Here is a 17,901-nt window from a genome sequence, read left to right on the forward strand (position 1 = left end):
TTGTAAGAGAACCGATCGCATCAGTTGTATTTCTAGACACAGTTGCTTCACAAAAGGAAACGGAGCGCGCACACGTTATAAACAGTCGCGCGCAGCACCTCAGCTGTTAGCGCGAGTGATTATCCTCTCATTCGGTATTCACCTGCTTTGCTCGCGCGAAGTTGCGAAAGCAATTATTTTTGTCAGTCGTGTTGCTTCTCGATCGCCTGTGCATGCATATTGGACCATCCTTATTGTCGAACCCTGCTTTTAAGAATTATTATCTGGGAAAATTATTTTCAACCAACCAAAGTGACTAGTGGGAGTCAGTGGCGCCCCCAGAAAAGAAGAGGCCGCACCAAATCTTGGGGTGGCACACAAAAAAAATAATGAATTCAGTGTAATGTTATATTTTTGTTTCTGGTAAATGAAATAATGTAGTTTTTATTCATTTAATTAATTCTTCTTGAAAAATTGCAATTTATTCCTTGAAAGAATTCAGGAAGTGCATGTGCAAACCAAATAAAAATCTATGTTTAGTTTAAAAACACTTTTCATATATATATATATATATACTGTATAAATAACTTTTTTTTACGTGCTTTTATTGTACATCATACAGTATATGCCATGTCTAAAATTAATGAAGATTAATGAGTTTGTTATTCCCAGACATGGGTTGCAGCTGGAAGGGCATCCACTGTGTAAAAATGTGCTAGATAAGTTGGCGGTTCATTCCGCTGTGGCGACCCTGGATTAATAAAGGGACTAAGCCGAAAAGAAAATGAATGAAAGAATAATGAGTTTATTAATAGCACAAAAAAATGAACAAACTGAACAAAAGGCATTACTATATACACACTCACTTAATGAGTAATTCAACATTATTAACAATACCATTTTTTAAAGACATAAGAAACAAATAAGAACGAAGGTTAAATTTCCGTTTAAATTGCATTACTCTTTAAGTGGGTCCAAAATGTTATGATTTTCTTTTTCTGTTGAACACTAAATAAGATATTTAATAGAAAGTTGATAATCTGTAATCAAAAATCCCCAAAATTATGGAATTCAACGGTTACAGGTTTCTCGATTTTTCCAAATATCTTCTTTTGTGTTTAACAGAAGAACGTCAAGCAGGTTTGAGACAATTAAAGTAAACGATACTTGAATTGAATGTGAATTGCCAGTGTTGGGTGAACTATCCCTTTAATGTATGCATCGGGTGATCTTGTATGACCTTGTTCCACGCATTGTGATTCTGCAAATGACTGCTCGAAGGACATTGCCTTGAATTATTTGTTCTCATTAGCAGCTCTTTGCTAGTGACAGTTTGTTTAAAACAGAAGCTAATAATTCTGGAGCTCAGAGTGGCAGTGATGGTTGTGGAGGTAAATGTCCTTTAGGATATCACTAAGCGTATGTGGAGTGCTGTCATGAGCAAAATAAATAAATGCATCAGTGTCAAGATCCTGAAACATTCATCATTAGCCTGAGGTACTGTACATAGAGGTTGGTTTGACAGCGCCTCTCTTTCTCTCTCTGCAAAAAACATATCCTTGTTTTTCAGAGATGCTAACCATCCTTAGAATATAATATATTTACTTGAAAAGAAACTTTTAAGTTGAATTTGTCATTCTCTTCAGGGATTACTTGGCTCATGGTAATGATGCATTAAAAAGGTTTTCTTGAAGCCAAAATGCTTTTATTTAATATCATCTGGTGAAGACCCTTTCTGTTTTTTTTTTTTTTTTTTTTTTAAAGAGAGATATAAGTTACTTAACAAGAGGAGGAAACACCAAATTCTCCAGAGAGATTCCCTCACACATATCAACGTTTTATGTAATATTTCATTCTTATTTTGTGTCTGAATAGCTACATGGAGTTCTGCGGGTGATTCTTGAGCCACTTTTGGGGAATATGCCGCTGGTTGGTGCCTTTTCCCTCTTCTTCCTCAAGAAGCCAGTAAGTTATGAACTCAAACACTTTAGTGTTACTGTCTGTTTTTATTGCCTAATGTAGACTCAAGACACGTTGCTTGTTTCTAAAATAGTTTGGTATTGTAATATGTAGTACATCTGGGGCAGGTTGCATAAGCGTCTCAGACCAGACTTTTAAAAAAAAAAATTTGCTTGTATTTCTAAGACTGGACATATCTTTTTACAGTGACTTCTAAAAAAAGATTGATTGCAAGACTTGTTTCCCTTTGGCTAAATGCTTCTGTAGTTGGTCAAACTAGTTGGTCTACATTTGCTGCCTGTTCTCTTGGACTCATCTTGAATCTGAATGTGTGCATTTTCCCAAAAATATTATGTTTTTTTTCCTCCATTGTATTCATTCATTCATTCATTCATTCATTCATTCATTTTCGTTTGGCTTAGTCCCTGATCATCTGGGGTCGCCACAGTGGTATGAACCACCAACTATTCCAGCATATGTTTTAAGCAGCAGATTCCTCTCCAGCCACAATCCAGTACTGGGAAACAACCATATACTTACACATTCACACACATTCAAGACTTATAGCACATGTCTTTGGATTGCAGGGGAAACTGGAGCACCTGGAGGAAACCAATGAGAACATGGGGAAAACATGCAAACTCCTCATTATTGTATAATACTTTTATTCTTCATTTCTACCAGGGCTGGTTTCTACTAGTACTATTTCTATAAATTCAACAAATTAATAGTTGTATCAATAATAATAATAATAATAATAATAATAATAATAATAATAATAATAATAATAACATATCACATGTAAAGGACTATTTCTTTATTTACATTTTAAAGCAAATACTCAGAAATGCACTTTTACATGTGTGATCATATTGCTCACTGTGTTAGGAACTTTAGGGCAAATACTTTAATAAAATTGCAGGAATATAAAATAAATATGAATAAAATATAAAACACTTTCATTCATTCATTTATTCATTCATTTTCTTTTCAGCTTAGTCCCTTTATTAATCTGGGGTCATCACAGTGGATTAAATCGCCCACTTATCCAGCATATGTTTTACGTAGCAGACTTCTAGCTGCAACCCATCACTGGGAAACCCATACACACTCATTCATACACATACACTATGGACAATTTAGCTTACCAAACTATATTGTCAAATTGAGCTCTAATTTCTACAGATGCTTTGTCCAACGTGACTTAGCATTGCATTTAAGGTTGTGTACTTTATCTGTTCCACAAACCCATCATCTTTGTGTTGCTGGCTGTATATTTACAAATTCATTTAACTTGAGAATTGATATCCATTTTATTTATATTTCTTTAATAGTAGCTAACTCTAATAGTAGAGTTAAAATGCACAAACCAGCTCTGTTGTCTTTTTGTTTGCAAGATAAAGATAAATTTGAACACAGGCAGGTTTCTGCTTTACATACTGTAGAATGTCACAATGTGTGTTATTTCCTAGAAAAGATGCATGTCATGGAAGGAGTGTCTTAGTGAAGCCAGATTAGATAAGAAAAAGACAAGACTTAACATCAGAAGGCTGGAATGTGAGTGGGCAGATGCTTGGTTCTTCTTAACAAGCCTGAAATATTTAGTTTTCAGTGTGTATAGTGTGTATCATGGAAATCCTCAGGAATGTACGAGTCAGAGATGGTCAGCTGTGTGTGACGTTTTGCAGATGAATGACTTAGATTCATATCTGCACATTGTGGTAATTCTTTATTAAGGAGCAGTGACGAGGTGAGGGTTTCTTCCTGAATATGACCGTCAGTGACATTAGGGCTGCAGTTGATTCTCAGATATAAGCCTAAGATTATAATTAATCGGTATTAATATCTTAAATTGACTTATGATTTTATATTATTTTATTTTTACATTACATTCTAAATGACAAACCTTTATCTAAAAAAAATCAGTTTAGTAACAAGTATTTAACATATGGAAACAATTCGATGTGTGCACATTTTTGTTCAGTAGGAACATCATGTACATTTACTGTATATAGCACAGTTCATTGATAATGTTGGTTTCACTTTCCCCATATTACAACATCAAATCTCTGTCTTGCTACTGCTAAATATAAGATCAATCTTCCAGACTTTTGTGATCATCGTTTGGTCTGGAATATTATGATAAATACAAAAACATGAAAGGGAAGACTGTAAAGGTTGAATTTATTCAGCCAAACATAAAGCGAGTGTGTACATATTTATTAGACAAGATAATGTTTTTAGTTCTAAAATGTTGTTTAATTTTTGTTTCTTTCCATGTTCAAAAATGTTGCAGTCTGTTTTTTTGACGTTTTTAATGCACTTTCTACAAATGACACAGATGTGAGGTAATAAACTGTGCTCGCTTTTTTCATTATAAACAAAACCTCCTTGTTTTCAAAGACCACTAAAGCTATACAGCACCCCATTGTGTCACTTAGTTAATAGGCTATATCAGGGATGGGCAAACTTGGTCCTCGAGGGCTGGTGTCCCAGCAGAGTTTTGTCCAACACAAGTCAAACACACCTGAACAAACTAATCAGTGTCTTCAAGATCACTTGAACTCTATAGGGAGGTCTGTTTAAATAGGGTTGGAGCTAAACTATGCAGGACACTGGCCCTCCATGATCAAGTTTGCCCAAACCTGGGCTATATGCACACCTAGTGTTTTTCAGCCAATAATGAACTTCCAGTGAAAGCTTTATGTGACTATTTTCAATTTCATAAGGTTATTTTTACAGCATGGATGTTGTCATGTAATTAAAATATAATCAGTTAAATAGATCTTCCATTTGGTTGTTAAAGTGTAAAAAAGGATCAAAAGGATGTTTTAGGCAACCTTAAGTAAAGAAAAATGTGTATCTAATGTCCTTTGTGCTGACTGCTATTGGAATTTTAAAAACTGCGTTTTGAGTATGTATAGGGTTTTAATTTGAGTTTTTAATGTGATTTATGTGATGATATTGAATGTGTTTGTGTTGCCTGTTTTTCCCGTGAAATGTGTAATGTGAAGGCTGATATGGTTGTGTGATGAAGTCAAAGCTAAATTTCCACTTGTGGACAATAAAGAACGTAAAGTAAAAGTAAAAAACGTATATACGAAAGAAAGCAGGCAAGCGCAGAAATGCCATTGAAAATACTGGTGTAAAATTAATGTCCATATAAGACATGGTGCAGAAAAATATCATTTAATGCAGTGCTTCTTGCTCAGGCAGTGATGATCGCTGTTTTTTTTTTGTTGTTTTTTTTTTTATCAGATCTTAAATGCAACGATTTTGTATGGGATGACATTTAACCAGAAGCCCTAGGGCTGGCTGACTGAATTTAAAAGTCAGCGTGCATATACCCCATTTCAAGAGAGTTGCTGCATTACATAATAAGAGCCCTTAAAAAGTTTTATTTAACTGCTGTTGGCCTTTAAAAACTGGCCATACATGTTTTTGAAAAGCTCGTATTATGTAATGCAGCATCAAACAATAATGAAATTATTGACACCCTGGGGTGGTGGATATGTCTGTGGAAACAGGAAAGTTCCTAATTACAAAAACTGATCCTCAAGGAAACCTCTCTTAATATTGCAGGCTTAACCTACAATGAGCTCTTTGTGTAAATAAATTACAGTTTTGAATAGTTTGTTGTGATCGATAATGGTGTATATAATCCTCTGTGTGATGGAAGTGCTTGATGAAAGTATTTGACATAAAAGACAACACAGATCAAATAATAAAAAATAAAAAAAACTGAAACTTTCTATTCAGAGGTAAGAATGTATCTGGAAATATTTTCACTGAATAAAAAAGCTAATTTCTGACTCTGGTTAAGCCTCTATTTAAAGGTTTGCTAACCAGCAAAAACTGATCTTAATAGCTTTACCACGTGCATATAGCAGTGGCAGACATACAGCGTCACTGACCCAGATTCAGCAGTCTGTCAGGATACCAGATTAGCAGCAGGGCTAATTTCACAGCAGGTTGTCTTAGCTCTGTCTCATTCTAGCTGAAGTGTAGACCTGAATGAGACAGGTGTGGGGAAACTAAAGGGGTTTGGACTGTAGCACTGCAGTGATGGCCTTTCTTCACATGATCCTCTGCAGTGTGGGCGACACTGAAGAGGCTAACAGAACATTTTTAGATTGCATTTCAGTTTTAATAGATGGTTTGCTTGTTGTCCGTCCTTCCCTCTTACTTTCCTGTTTATGTGCCCCATGGGATAAGGATCGTTCCCTTTACAGTAACTAACAGTACATACTGTACTCTTGTTATTTCTGTGCTTTCTTTATAGTGTGGCTTTACATCCATGCTGATGTTAAATTATTACCTGAGGCATGTATATATATAGAAGGTAGCTGGGTCAGTTGGCATATCTGTGTGGAATTTGCATGTTCTCCCTGTGTTCGTGTGGGTTTTTTCCGGGTGATCCGGTTTTCCCCACAAGTCCAAAAACATGCCGTACAGATGAATTGGGTAGGCAAAATTGTCCGTAGTGTATGAGTGTGTTTGGATGTTTCCCAGTAATGGGTTGCAGCTGGAAGGGCATCCGCTGCGTAAAACATATGCTGGTTCCACTTTGGCGACCCCAGATTAATAGAGGAACTAAGCCTAGAAGAAAATAAATTAATTTTGCAAGCCATTTTGTTTTGTACTTGTTTCTTTTCTATGAGCAAATACAAGATATTTTTGTGTAGCACATTTTACAGTTCTGTCACCTCACAGCAAAAAGGTCATTGATTCGAGTCCCGGCTGGGTTAGTTGGCATGTCTGTGTGGAGTTTACATGTTCTCCCCGTGTTCCAGTGGGTTTCCTCTGGGTGCTCCGGTTTCCCCAATCCGAAGACAAGCACTATAGGTGAATTGAATTTACTAAATTGTCCGTAGTGTATGAGTGTGAATGTGGTAGTATATGGGTGTTTGCCAGTGATGGTTTGCGGCTGAAAGGGCATCCGCTGTATAAAGCATATGCTTGATAAGTTGGCGGTTCATTCCGTTGTGGCGATCCCTAATGAATAAAGGGACTAAGAAATTAATTAAATATGGGGTAACAGCAAAAAAAAAAAAAAAAAAAAAACTCATAATATAAAAATAGCATGAGAGAATCTGCATTGTTGTCATTTATCTTCTTATATGAATATTTGTTTTATCAGAAAATTGTGATAAAATTTATAAGTAAAAAATTCATTCTCTATGAGTTGTCAGATTTGCTTATAATATAGGGTGCGACAACAAAGCACAACCTAACAGTCATTCCAACAAAAGTGAAATATGTGATTTTTCTGAGATTTTTGCCATTTACTCAAGTAGCTACTTGTAAAATTATGCTTGAGAATTATGTGTTTAATAATAGTTTTATGATTTCCTTTTAATTCTTAAGAGTGGGGTCGCATGGTGGCTCAATGATTAACACTGTCACTCTCACAGCAAGAATGTTGCTAGTTCAAGTCCCGGCTTGGCCAGTTGGAATTTCTGTCTAGAATTTGCATGTTCTCTTCACGTGGGTTCCCTCCGGGTGCTCCTGTTTCCTACACAGTCTTAAGACATGCTCTATAGGTGAATGAAAAAACTAAATAGGCCGAAGTGTATGAGTGTGTTAATGCAAGAGTGTGTGGGTATTTCCCAGTAGGGCTGCAAGATTCTGGCCAAAATGTGAATGACAATTTTTTTTTTTGCTTAAAATTAAGAAATTAAGGTTAATATGATTAGCCTATTATTATTGTTAATTCCTAAAACATATGGTAAAACGACACTAGTAATATTAGGACTGTGTGTAGCTCTACTGTTGCTTAAAATGCTAAATTTTGTATTATGGGGGACTTGAACAGACTTCAAATATGTCCTGTTTGTTAATTCACTGTAAAATGATGACATCAGAATATAACTATTCATAATTATAAAATTGAATTATTATGTTTAAGACATGTGCTTATCACCTGTCATTAAAAACATTATTAGACCATTATATTTCCATTAAATATAGGCTTGGGTTGTTATGCTGACACAGTAAACATTTATTTTTATGGACAAAACTTTGTGTTTGCTGTGAAAGAAAAAAACATATCAAATGCTTGTCGTAATCATAACTCTAAAATGCGATATGATCATTTAAATAATGTGCGCACAGGTTTCACTTTCACTTCCTAGTGCGGTTCATGGCTGTTGTCACTGTGAGAGAAAAACACATACATGCTAATCAAACCTCATGCATGCCCCTCAAACGATCACTCTGTGCAACAAACTGAACGTTATTTACAACTTCATTACCTGTTATTCACAGCATATGCACGTTCTGTTCAATAAAGAAGGCATCACTTGCGTGCATGCTTGCGTTTTCGGAAGTAAACAAACAGTGCGTCAGCTCACGTGCGATTTCGCTGCCTTGAATACATCATTACATGAAGACAGAAATGACGTTTTTGGTGAATTATACCTTAAAAATACAGTATGGGACACTTTTACTCCATTTGAAGGTGTCAATGTTGCTGTGAAGACTTCTGCGGCCGCCTTTTCTTTTCTCCTAACCTTGAAAATATAATTGGCTGAATCGTAGAAAAAGCTGAATTAGGATCGTGTGTTGGGTCGAATCGAGATTGTGATCTTTTTTCGATTAATCGTGCAGCCCTATTTCCCAGTACTGGCTTTTGGCTGAAAGGGCATTCACTGCATGAAATAGGCTGGAATAGTTAGCGGTACACTGTGGCAGCCCCTGATTAATAAGGGACTAAGCCAAAGGAAAATGAATTAATATATAAGAGCTGTAATTTATTTACAGTTTAAGACCGTCAAATCATAAGATAGTTTTGGGACTCAACATTTTTTAACAACTGACAGATATATTGACAGATTTGTTTTATTTTTATAAAAAGAGGTTTATGCAAAACAAAAAGGGTTTGTTTAATGTTTGAAACCTCTAGACTGTAAAACAACAAACAAATTTGACTCAAAGTTGTAAGGCAACTTGATGTAGAGTTTTTTTGAGTTGACTCAACTGTCAATCCAGTACTGCACTTGACTCTATTTAAGTTGAGTAAATTCAAAAATGTCCTAAAGCTGGTTGCTTTCAAATTTTAAATTGAGCCAGCCTTTTTAGCTTTTTTATGGTGAATGATTGCTTTACGTACAGCATAGGATCACATGAAGTACACATACTGTAAAATATAGTAGTGAGATTGCTTTATTTTTGATGGTTTCTTTCAGATGGTTTGTAATTTTGTCATGTCAAGTAGCAGTCAGTAGCGTATTAGTAGACTTTCTGCATAATGTTTGATATTTAACTACATATACATCCATTTATTGTACTCACCCTAACCTGCTCTGTCAATACTCAAATGTGAGTTAGTTGATATGTAGCTATATATGTACTCATAATGTACATATGTAGTTTATAATGTTAACAGAATGTCTAATAGGCAATTTGATCAGGGTATTGATTGAAAATGTCCTTCACTCTCTCCTTCTCATTCAGCTGTTGGACATAAACTGGACAGGCCTCACAAACATATTGGACATTCCAGGTCTTAAGTAAGTGAACTTTTCATTCTAAAAATGGATTATATCTTTACTTGGTAAGACATTTTTTTCTGGGAATAATTTATCTTATTTCAATCCTGCAAGGCATCTTGTAGAACCTGCTTTGATTCATTATTTTCATGTGGGTCAGGCTGTTTTGTTTTGATATAAGGGTCTCTTGGTTCTTGTCCATAGATTTATAACACCGCCTCCTTTGTTTTTCTTTGTGTATTTGTACTTTGCTGCAGGCCTATATCAACTTCATTGTAGAGCCATTATTCAGCAGTTTTAGAAAAACATCTTTCTTTCTCTCTGATGTAGGCTGATTTTAATTACCTATAAGCTTTTACACACATTATAACTGTCTCAGGATTGCGTAGAGATGCATTTACCTTTTGGCCACATCAGCTAAATGACTTGTACTTCACACATACTCGATTGAATTCATGTTTCTGAGATGAAGGTTTATTTTGTAAGCTTAAAAATTAAAAAAGTGATGTTTTGAAGTTTTAAAAGTTTCAATTATGCCTACTTTTTACACAACATTGTTTACACACTACTATTAACACACTGATTTCATGGCTATCTTCCACATAAGTAAATAACTGGATATAGAATATTGATTAAAGAATATTTAGAAGTATTTTATTAGTTCGGATTGGCGGGTGACTCAGTGGTAAGCATTGTCGCTTCACAGCAAGAAGGTCACTGGTTTGAGCCCCTGCTGGGTCAGTTGGTGTTTCTGTGATTGATTGGCATAGGTTTCCTCCAGGTGCTCTGGTTTCCCTCAGTCCAAAGAAATGCTCTATGGGTGAATTAAATAAGCTAAATTGGGCGTATTGTATGAATGTAAATGTGAGAGTGAATGGTTGTTTCCCAGTGCTGGGTTGCAGCTGGAAGGGCATCCGCTGCGTAAAACATATGCTTGATAAGCTGGCGGTTTATTCCGCTGTGGCGACCACTGATAACTAAAGGGACTAAGCTAAAGGAAAGTGGATGAATGATTTGATTAGTTCACTGAATACAACATTTTGAGAATAGATTTGGTAGCAATTAGCAGATATGAAAGAAACATACATTTTTCATGGGTTTTCACGATAAATAATTGTAGTGACAGAAATAATGAATTAGGATTACTGTTTTTTCTTTTTATATTACTTTAAAAAAGCATTCTTACAAGTCTTCTTCAGTTGCCTGGATGAGCCTGTTTTATTATTATTTTAGGTATTGATTGACCAATTGGAATCAAGTGTTCCTGAGAGCTGTTTAATAAATATAATATTTACTATACTGTATGACTCTGAAATGCATTCACAGTTCCATTTGTTAAATTACAATTACAGTAAATTTATGCATTATGCATGTACTGTAGATGCAATGTACCATTTCCCCCCAGCATGTATTACCTAGAAATTGTTTAGGTACAAACTAAATAATTAAAGTAACAAAAATAGTTTTTCAAACAGCCTCTAAGTGACCAGTGTAATGGCAGATTAGAGAGACCCTTAATGTGTTGCCTTGACTTACTGTCTGCAGTAAAACGCTGGTACAGATTCATGAGTGTTGCTCCTCGGGTTGTGCTGATCATGCACACACACACACACACACACCCAGGCGTGTAGTGATTTCATCAGTAATCTCATCTACAGTGTAGGGGTTTCAAGCTCCTTCTGTTGTGTAAAGAACTGTACTGTAGGAATTTATTACAGTTTTAAAATGTTTTTTTTTTTCTAAAATGTGCGCGGGAGTTCATATCAATACCATTAAAGGGATAGTTTATCCAAAAAATGAAAATTTACAGTTAATGTTTTCACCCTCGGGCCATTAAGGATGTATGGTGACTTTTTTTTCTTCAGAAGATCATTAAAGAAGATTTTTAGCTGAAGCTGTTGAGTTATTGGTCACCCATTTTTAGATTAAAAATAATCATCAAATCAAGTCCACCATGAGGTGTTTTGAAATAAAACTGTATATATATATATATTTTTTTTTTACAATATTTTAAGCTTTAATTCACAGCCCCAGTAAAGAGTTCTCTGTACTTTTGAAGTGAAGTGACCTTTTCAAGTATGGTTTTATCCATACTTGAAATTGGTCCTCTGCTTTTAACTCATTGAAGTACACACACACACACACACACACACACACACACACACATTTGGAGTGAGAACTGAAAGCACACACAGACACACACACACACACACACACACACACACACACACACACACACACACACACACACACACACACACACAATCACATAAAGTGAGGATACTCCCGGTGCAGTGGGCTGCTATTTCTTTCAGTGCTCGGGGAGCAATTAAAGGTTAGGTGTCTTACTCAGGGGAACCATAACTGAGTATCGAAGATGGATAAAAAGGTGCACTTTGTTCTCTCCTCACTATCGTTAGTTCCTGCCAGGACCCAGAATTGAACCTGCAGTCTTTTGATGTCAAGTCAAACTCCTTACCATTAGGACACATGGCCACTTGATGTTTAATGTTCTACTGAAGAAGAAAAAAAATGTTAGCTACATCTTGGGATGTAAATGAAATTTTGTTGATTGAACTAAGCATTTAAAGAACCGCTTTATTTTCTTTAATGGGAAATCAAAAATTTTTAAATCAGCAATTAACATGAAGAAATGTGGGGTGTAAAATGTGGGAGCGCCGTGACGCACTCATGCTTTCCAGGCACACCTAGTGGCGAAAGAATGCCGCGAGCGCACCGTGAGTCATGTGACAAGAATAGGCCAATCACATTTCTAATCCTAATAAAAAAAAATAAAATACAAAATGAAAAATATCAAACAATTTTGTAATACAGTTGATCAAAAGTGCCTTTCAGACAAAGGTTCAGCAGCCTTTGACTACATTCGTTTGCTTTAAAAGGGAACTTACTTTCTACATGCATAATATGTAGCTTTGATTGACATTAGACGAATACTATTCTTTTCGATAGATTCTTATTTTTATTTACTTGTTTATTTATTTTTCTTTTAATTATTTTTAGTGTAAAATGATAACTTTAATTGCCCAAAACTTTTTTTCACTTGTTTTTAAGTCGCAAGAGAAATGGACTATTCATTCATTCATTCTCTTTTTGGCTTAGTCCTTTTATTCATCAGGGGTCACCACAGTGGAATGAACCGCCACCTTATCCAACACATGTTTTGCGCAGTGGATGCCCTTCCTGCTGCAAACCATCACTGGGAAACATCCACACAAACTCTTTACACTTATACACTACAGACAACTTAGCCTTCCTAATTTACCTATAGTGCATGTCTTTGGACTGTGGGGAAAACCGGAGCACCCGGAAGAAACCCACACAAACACAGGGAGAATATGTAAACTCCACACAGAAATGCCAACTGACTCAGCCGAGGCTCAAACTAGCAACCTTCTTGCTTTGAGGCGACATCGCTACCCTCTGCACCACCGTGCTGCCAAAATGGACTATTGTTTTTTAAATATTATTTTATGCTATTATTCCTCAGACTATAATCGTACAACCAAAATCTATAATCGTTGCATCCCTAATTCCTACGCTCAAACTCTAGATTGTTCTTATCACAAGCTAAGCGCAAAAGAAAACACCAAAAGCAACATTCGGCTAAGGTCATTAGCACTGCAGCATTGAGAGTGCTTGCTCTTCTGCTATTAAAGTTTATTGGTGCTGCTGTGGATCTTCACTGCAGAAAAGAAGTGTTCTGTACATCTCCAGTGTCCTGTTGTTTAGGACTGGTGATTACTGTAGGCTCAGAGAGCACTATGCTTGCATTATGAAGATGTTTGGGGAACTGCATCCACTTGGGAGGCAAATCAATAGAGGAGTTATTAACATCATTCTTGCTTTGATATTTTTATGAGGTTTATAATTTGTGTTCAGCGTGTTGTTTTACATGGAGAATGTTGGCGCACTTTTATTACAGAAGATGAAGCTGGGTTTTACCACGACTCGCTGGAAATTGAGATATTGAATGTCAAGTGTAATTTGAAAAGAATATGAGAAAACAGATTGGAGAATATAAATAGTTTTTGATGAATGTACAGAAAGGGTGTGATTAGTGACATAAATCAAAGAAAATGTATAGTAGAGGAATGTTTGAAATCTGCTTATTTGATCAACTTCATTCAGATATTTTCAACACATTAGCCTTGCGAACCCTAATGCAATCTCAGGCAAATCATAACTTTTTCAATTAGTGGCTGATTTTTATAATTTTGTACAATCTCATTTGTACATTTTATGATTTAATCATCCTCCAAGGATGGTTGGGTTTATCACTGTAAAAATCCTAGATTCCACACAATGAAGTTAACCTAATTTTGTTATGTTCAGTCAACCTAAAATTGTAAATAACATTAAGTTGCCACACCCCCCCACAAAAACAAAAACAAAACAAAAAATCTGAAGAATTGTGTTGTTTCACCTGATTTTAAAGAAGTGGTTTGAACGAGCAGCAAAAAATTATATCTTTTTTTCTTTTTTTTTGAGTGAGGGGCAAGGTTTAGGGTTTCATATGAATTAAAGCGTATGAATTGAGCTACTTTTCTGTCTACAGCCTATGTAAAATAGTTATGTTTACTTGTGAGATTGGGCTGACACCCCCATCCGAACTCTTAATGGTTTTAGCAGTTGGATCTAGGCTCATCTTTTAGAAGGCTTTTCATGGCATGGCTTTTCATGATTGTATTTCTCTTTCTTTTTGTTTAATGCTTATATAATATTATGTCTCAAACACAATTTTCAGACATGTGATGAGTTCATCAGTCTGTTTCAGGATTTTTAATTTTGTAGTAAAGTTTCATTATGTAGATGAACAATCAAATGTGGTTGTAAGCACATATTTATTCAAATATATATTTTTTCATATGTAGATGAACTTCCAGGAACTAATCAAATGTAATTGTAAGCACATACTTATTCAAATATTTTTTTCATATGTAGATGAACTCTTGTGCCAGGAAGCAATGATATGTAATTGTAAGCATCCTTATTTGATCAAGCATTCTGTTGAAGCTCATGCACACAATTGGCAATGCTCCTTTTACCATTTAAAAATGTCCTTGGTTGTTGGTAAGTTTAAACATCCAGTAGTTGAACCTGAACTTCTGCTGTTTGTTTTCAAAGCTTATTGATCCCCCATTAATGATTCTGATTATTGACTCTTTAACATTGGATTAAAAGATTTTAACAGTGCTTTCTGTTTAGACTAGATTGTAAACATGAAGTAATGCATAATGTACAAAATGAGTAATGTCAAATTAATATTTGCAATTATTTTTTAAAAAGTAGTAATATAAAATATTGATTAACATTGTACATTTAAAATAATGAACTCAATAGGCAAGATATTGTTGATTTGAGCATGGTTGCTGGCTATTGAGCGGAGCAGGATATAAAATTCATGTTACCACACACTACAGTATCAAAGCACAATCTCTTCTCCTCAGCACAGTGGCATAACCATAACACCTGCAACATAACAAAAACTCTTATAGCAAACATAACAGAATATTAAACACTAGTAGAGCTTTCTCTCTATTGAAAGAGATGTAGGTCTAATATCAGTATTTAGTCTCCTGATCCAGCTATAAGCGAGCATGCGGGTTAAATTAAATTACCTGCCCAGTCTCAGATTATGCAACAGAAGTAAAATTTAATATATAGTTTGGTTTAGTTTCAGCCATGTCACTAACCTTACTATTGGCTATAAAGGCTCATTTAAACTCTAATAAGCAGGTTTAGTTGCTTGCTTAGTGGTTGATCTTTATGCGGAACAATTTAAATATGCTCTGGGAAAAGTGCCTCTAAATCAGTTTACAGCGTAATCTTTTGTTTTTCATTTCAGTCATTCATAACACTGCATCATTCAACTCTCTCATGCATAAATGATTCAGTTGCAAAAGAGGGAAGACAAATGTGTAATGCGGACAGTTATTAAAAAAAACTTATGACTTATGAAAAGACTTATGCTCTTTTAAAATAGCTAAACAGAATACTGTACAATATACAGTACTGTAGTCTCATAATATAGCACAACTGTATATATTGACTGTATATATACACAATATAGTGTTTGTATACAGTGAGTGATAAACATGGATAAATTACTGATTCAAATGGTCACACTTTGCCATAAGATTTCATTAGTTTACCTGTTTACTGACATGAACTGAGAGTAATGAATCCTTATTGTAAAGTGTGACCAGTTAAATAATACTTAATACAGTACTAATAATCCTTGAAGTGCTCTGCTCTACATGCTTTTGTACCTTGTGCTATACTATTAGTTTGGAAAGTGTTATTTGTCTGCTTGTATTTGCCGAATCATGTGTGTATGTTGAGAAGACTTTATATAACTCGGGCCTCACAGTGTTTTCAGCAAAGTCAACTCGCTGCACAGAGACAGGAGCATGTGGTTAGCATAGACTGGGACTAGTGCTTTGTGCTTCCTCTCTCGTCTTTCACAGCTTGTGGTTGTATTTTAACAAGGTCATAGTGGGTTTGTGCTGGACCGACAGGCTGCAGGCCAATTACTGTGGATGTATAAACTGTCACACCAAGTGCTGCAGCAGCTGTCTGACGAAACTTGGAAAATATATTCATGATAATGTTACAAAAACATACTTTAATAAACAGTGTCAGATGATATTTGTGTTTTCTTAGATTGTTGGTTTAGCCGGCGAGTCAACGTTTGAATGTGGTTGTTGCAGTTAGCAATACATCTGGGAGGGACAGGATTTTTTTTCTTTGGCATATTTAAATCAGTTAGACTTTCTGCAACTTCTACAAGAGTGACTATTTAATGATGTTTTTAAAGAAGTAACGTGTTTGTATTTTTCATTATTGATTGTTTCTGATTAAAATATGCGCTAACATTTATAGGTTTTATTTTATGTTTGTTTGTTTCAGTTTACTTACAGTACATCATTATTTACGACACCAACTGTTATTAGCAATTAAGACACCATTAAACAGGTTTTGTTGCTTTATTATTGTTCACCACACGAAACAATTTGAGTGTTGCTAACCATTTGAACCTCAAGTCTTCCAATAATTCTCAACACAGTTCCTGCTTTTAACTCTCTGATGCATAAATCAATTAACCGCCTGAAGAAAATATGTGACCCTGGACCACAAAACTAGTCGTATGGTGCATGGGTATGTTTTTGTCATAGCCAAAAATACCTTTTATGGGTCCCCTTTTTTCTCTTTATTCCAAAATGATTAGACTATTAATAAAGTTCATGTTCCATGAAGATAAAAAAAAACTTGTTACTACAAATATATCAAAACTCAAATGTTGCACTCAATTTAATGTATCCTTTAATGTAAAAACAGGTAATGTATTAAAATAATATACTGGAATATCACTAGTTTTTTTTTTCTTCTTTCAAGGATAGTGAATGACAGTGGTTACATTAGAGTTACACTGGAGTTTTGTCATGTCACTGTTATTCTGTTGCACGTTAAAGGCTTTTGTCACGGAAACAAATTCCTTGTGTAAATGTTTCTGGCTATAAAGCTCTTTCTGATTCTGATTCAGAGAAGGGTCAAGAGATATTAAGGCCCAATCCCGATTCTATTTTTTTCACCCCTTCCCCTTGGCCTTGAAACAGAGTGTTAAGGGGAAGGCCTTCATATTTTACCCCTAAGAAATGGGACAGCACTACAACACCCGCACACATCATCATGTGTCGTCGCAATCTCTTACTTCATAAGAGATTGACGATGATGACTGCTGTAGTTATGAATCCAGACGCATGTGGTATTTTTCTTCAGATGGTATGTATCTTAGGAAATCACTGAAGGCAACAATATCATGTTGTCATAACGATATAATGCGGCAATAAGCTTGTCACTGTACTGTGCATTTACACCATGGCCATATTCGTCTATACCAGGGGTGTCCAAACTCGGTCCTGGAGGGCCGTTGTCCTGCATATTTTAGTTTCAACCCCAATTAAACACACCTGAATCAGCTAATCAAGCTCTTTCTAGGTATACTTAAAACTTCCATGCAGGTATGTTGGAGGAAGTTGGAGTTAAACTATGCAGGATACCGGCCCTTTAGCACTGAGTTTGGACAGCCCTGATCTATACAAAAACTATATTAACATTATACCAGACACTGCAAAAAGCTCATTCCCAGCCCCTAGACTTTTCTGACTGGGTATTCGAGTGCCGTCGAGTGACTGGAAATTTTTGTACCCTATGGTTTCGAGTGTGGTTCTGAAAAATCTCATTTTCAACGGCTATCTAACCCTTCCCCTTTGCCTTATGCCTTCAAGCTATAGATAATTGTGACAACCCCACCCCTTTACATGCACCTCTTTGCATGTGAACATGCAAAATGAGTAAGGGGCTAAGGGGTAGAATTGGGAATGGGCCTTAATTTACGGTTACTCTGCAATTACAGTACATGGCAGCAAGCAATCAGCAAAGTTAAATATTT

At 35.5% G+C, this 17,901-nt stretch overlaps 1 protein-coding gene across 15 annotated transcripts in view; it reads left to right on the forward strand.

The window, feature by feature from the left end:
• The window catches only part of esyt2b (extended synaptotagmin-like protein 2b), an 860,030-nt gene that overhangs the window by 822,873 nt on the left and 19,256 nt on the right, over positions 1-17,901 (forward strand). For 12 of the 15 annotated variants that reach the window (XR_012383451.1, XR_012383452.1, XR_012383453.1 and 9 more), the window contains 2 exons: positions 1,855-1,944; positions 9,394-9,449. Coding sequence is in view for 8 of the 15 variants with exons in the window: in XM_073908851.1 (XP_073764952.1) it covers positions 1,855-1,944; positions 9,394-9,449 (146 nt within the window). In the remaining 7 variants the exon portion in view is untranslated. Of the gene's footprint in view, positions 1-1,854; positions 1,945-5,928; positions 6,784-9,393; positions 9,450-17,901 lie in introns of those variants that run through there. The other 3 variants (XM_073908855.1, XM_073908854.1, XM_073908853.1) reach the window with 3 other exon arrangements.

This window comes from Danio rerio, chromosome 7 (genome assembly GCF_049306965.1).
Source record: "Danio rerio strain Tuebingen ecotype United States chromosome 7, GRCz12tu, whole genome shotgun sequence".
Taxonomy (NCBI): Eukaryota; Metazoa; Chordata; class Actinopteri; order Cypriniformes; family Danionidae; genus Danio; species Danio rerio.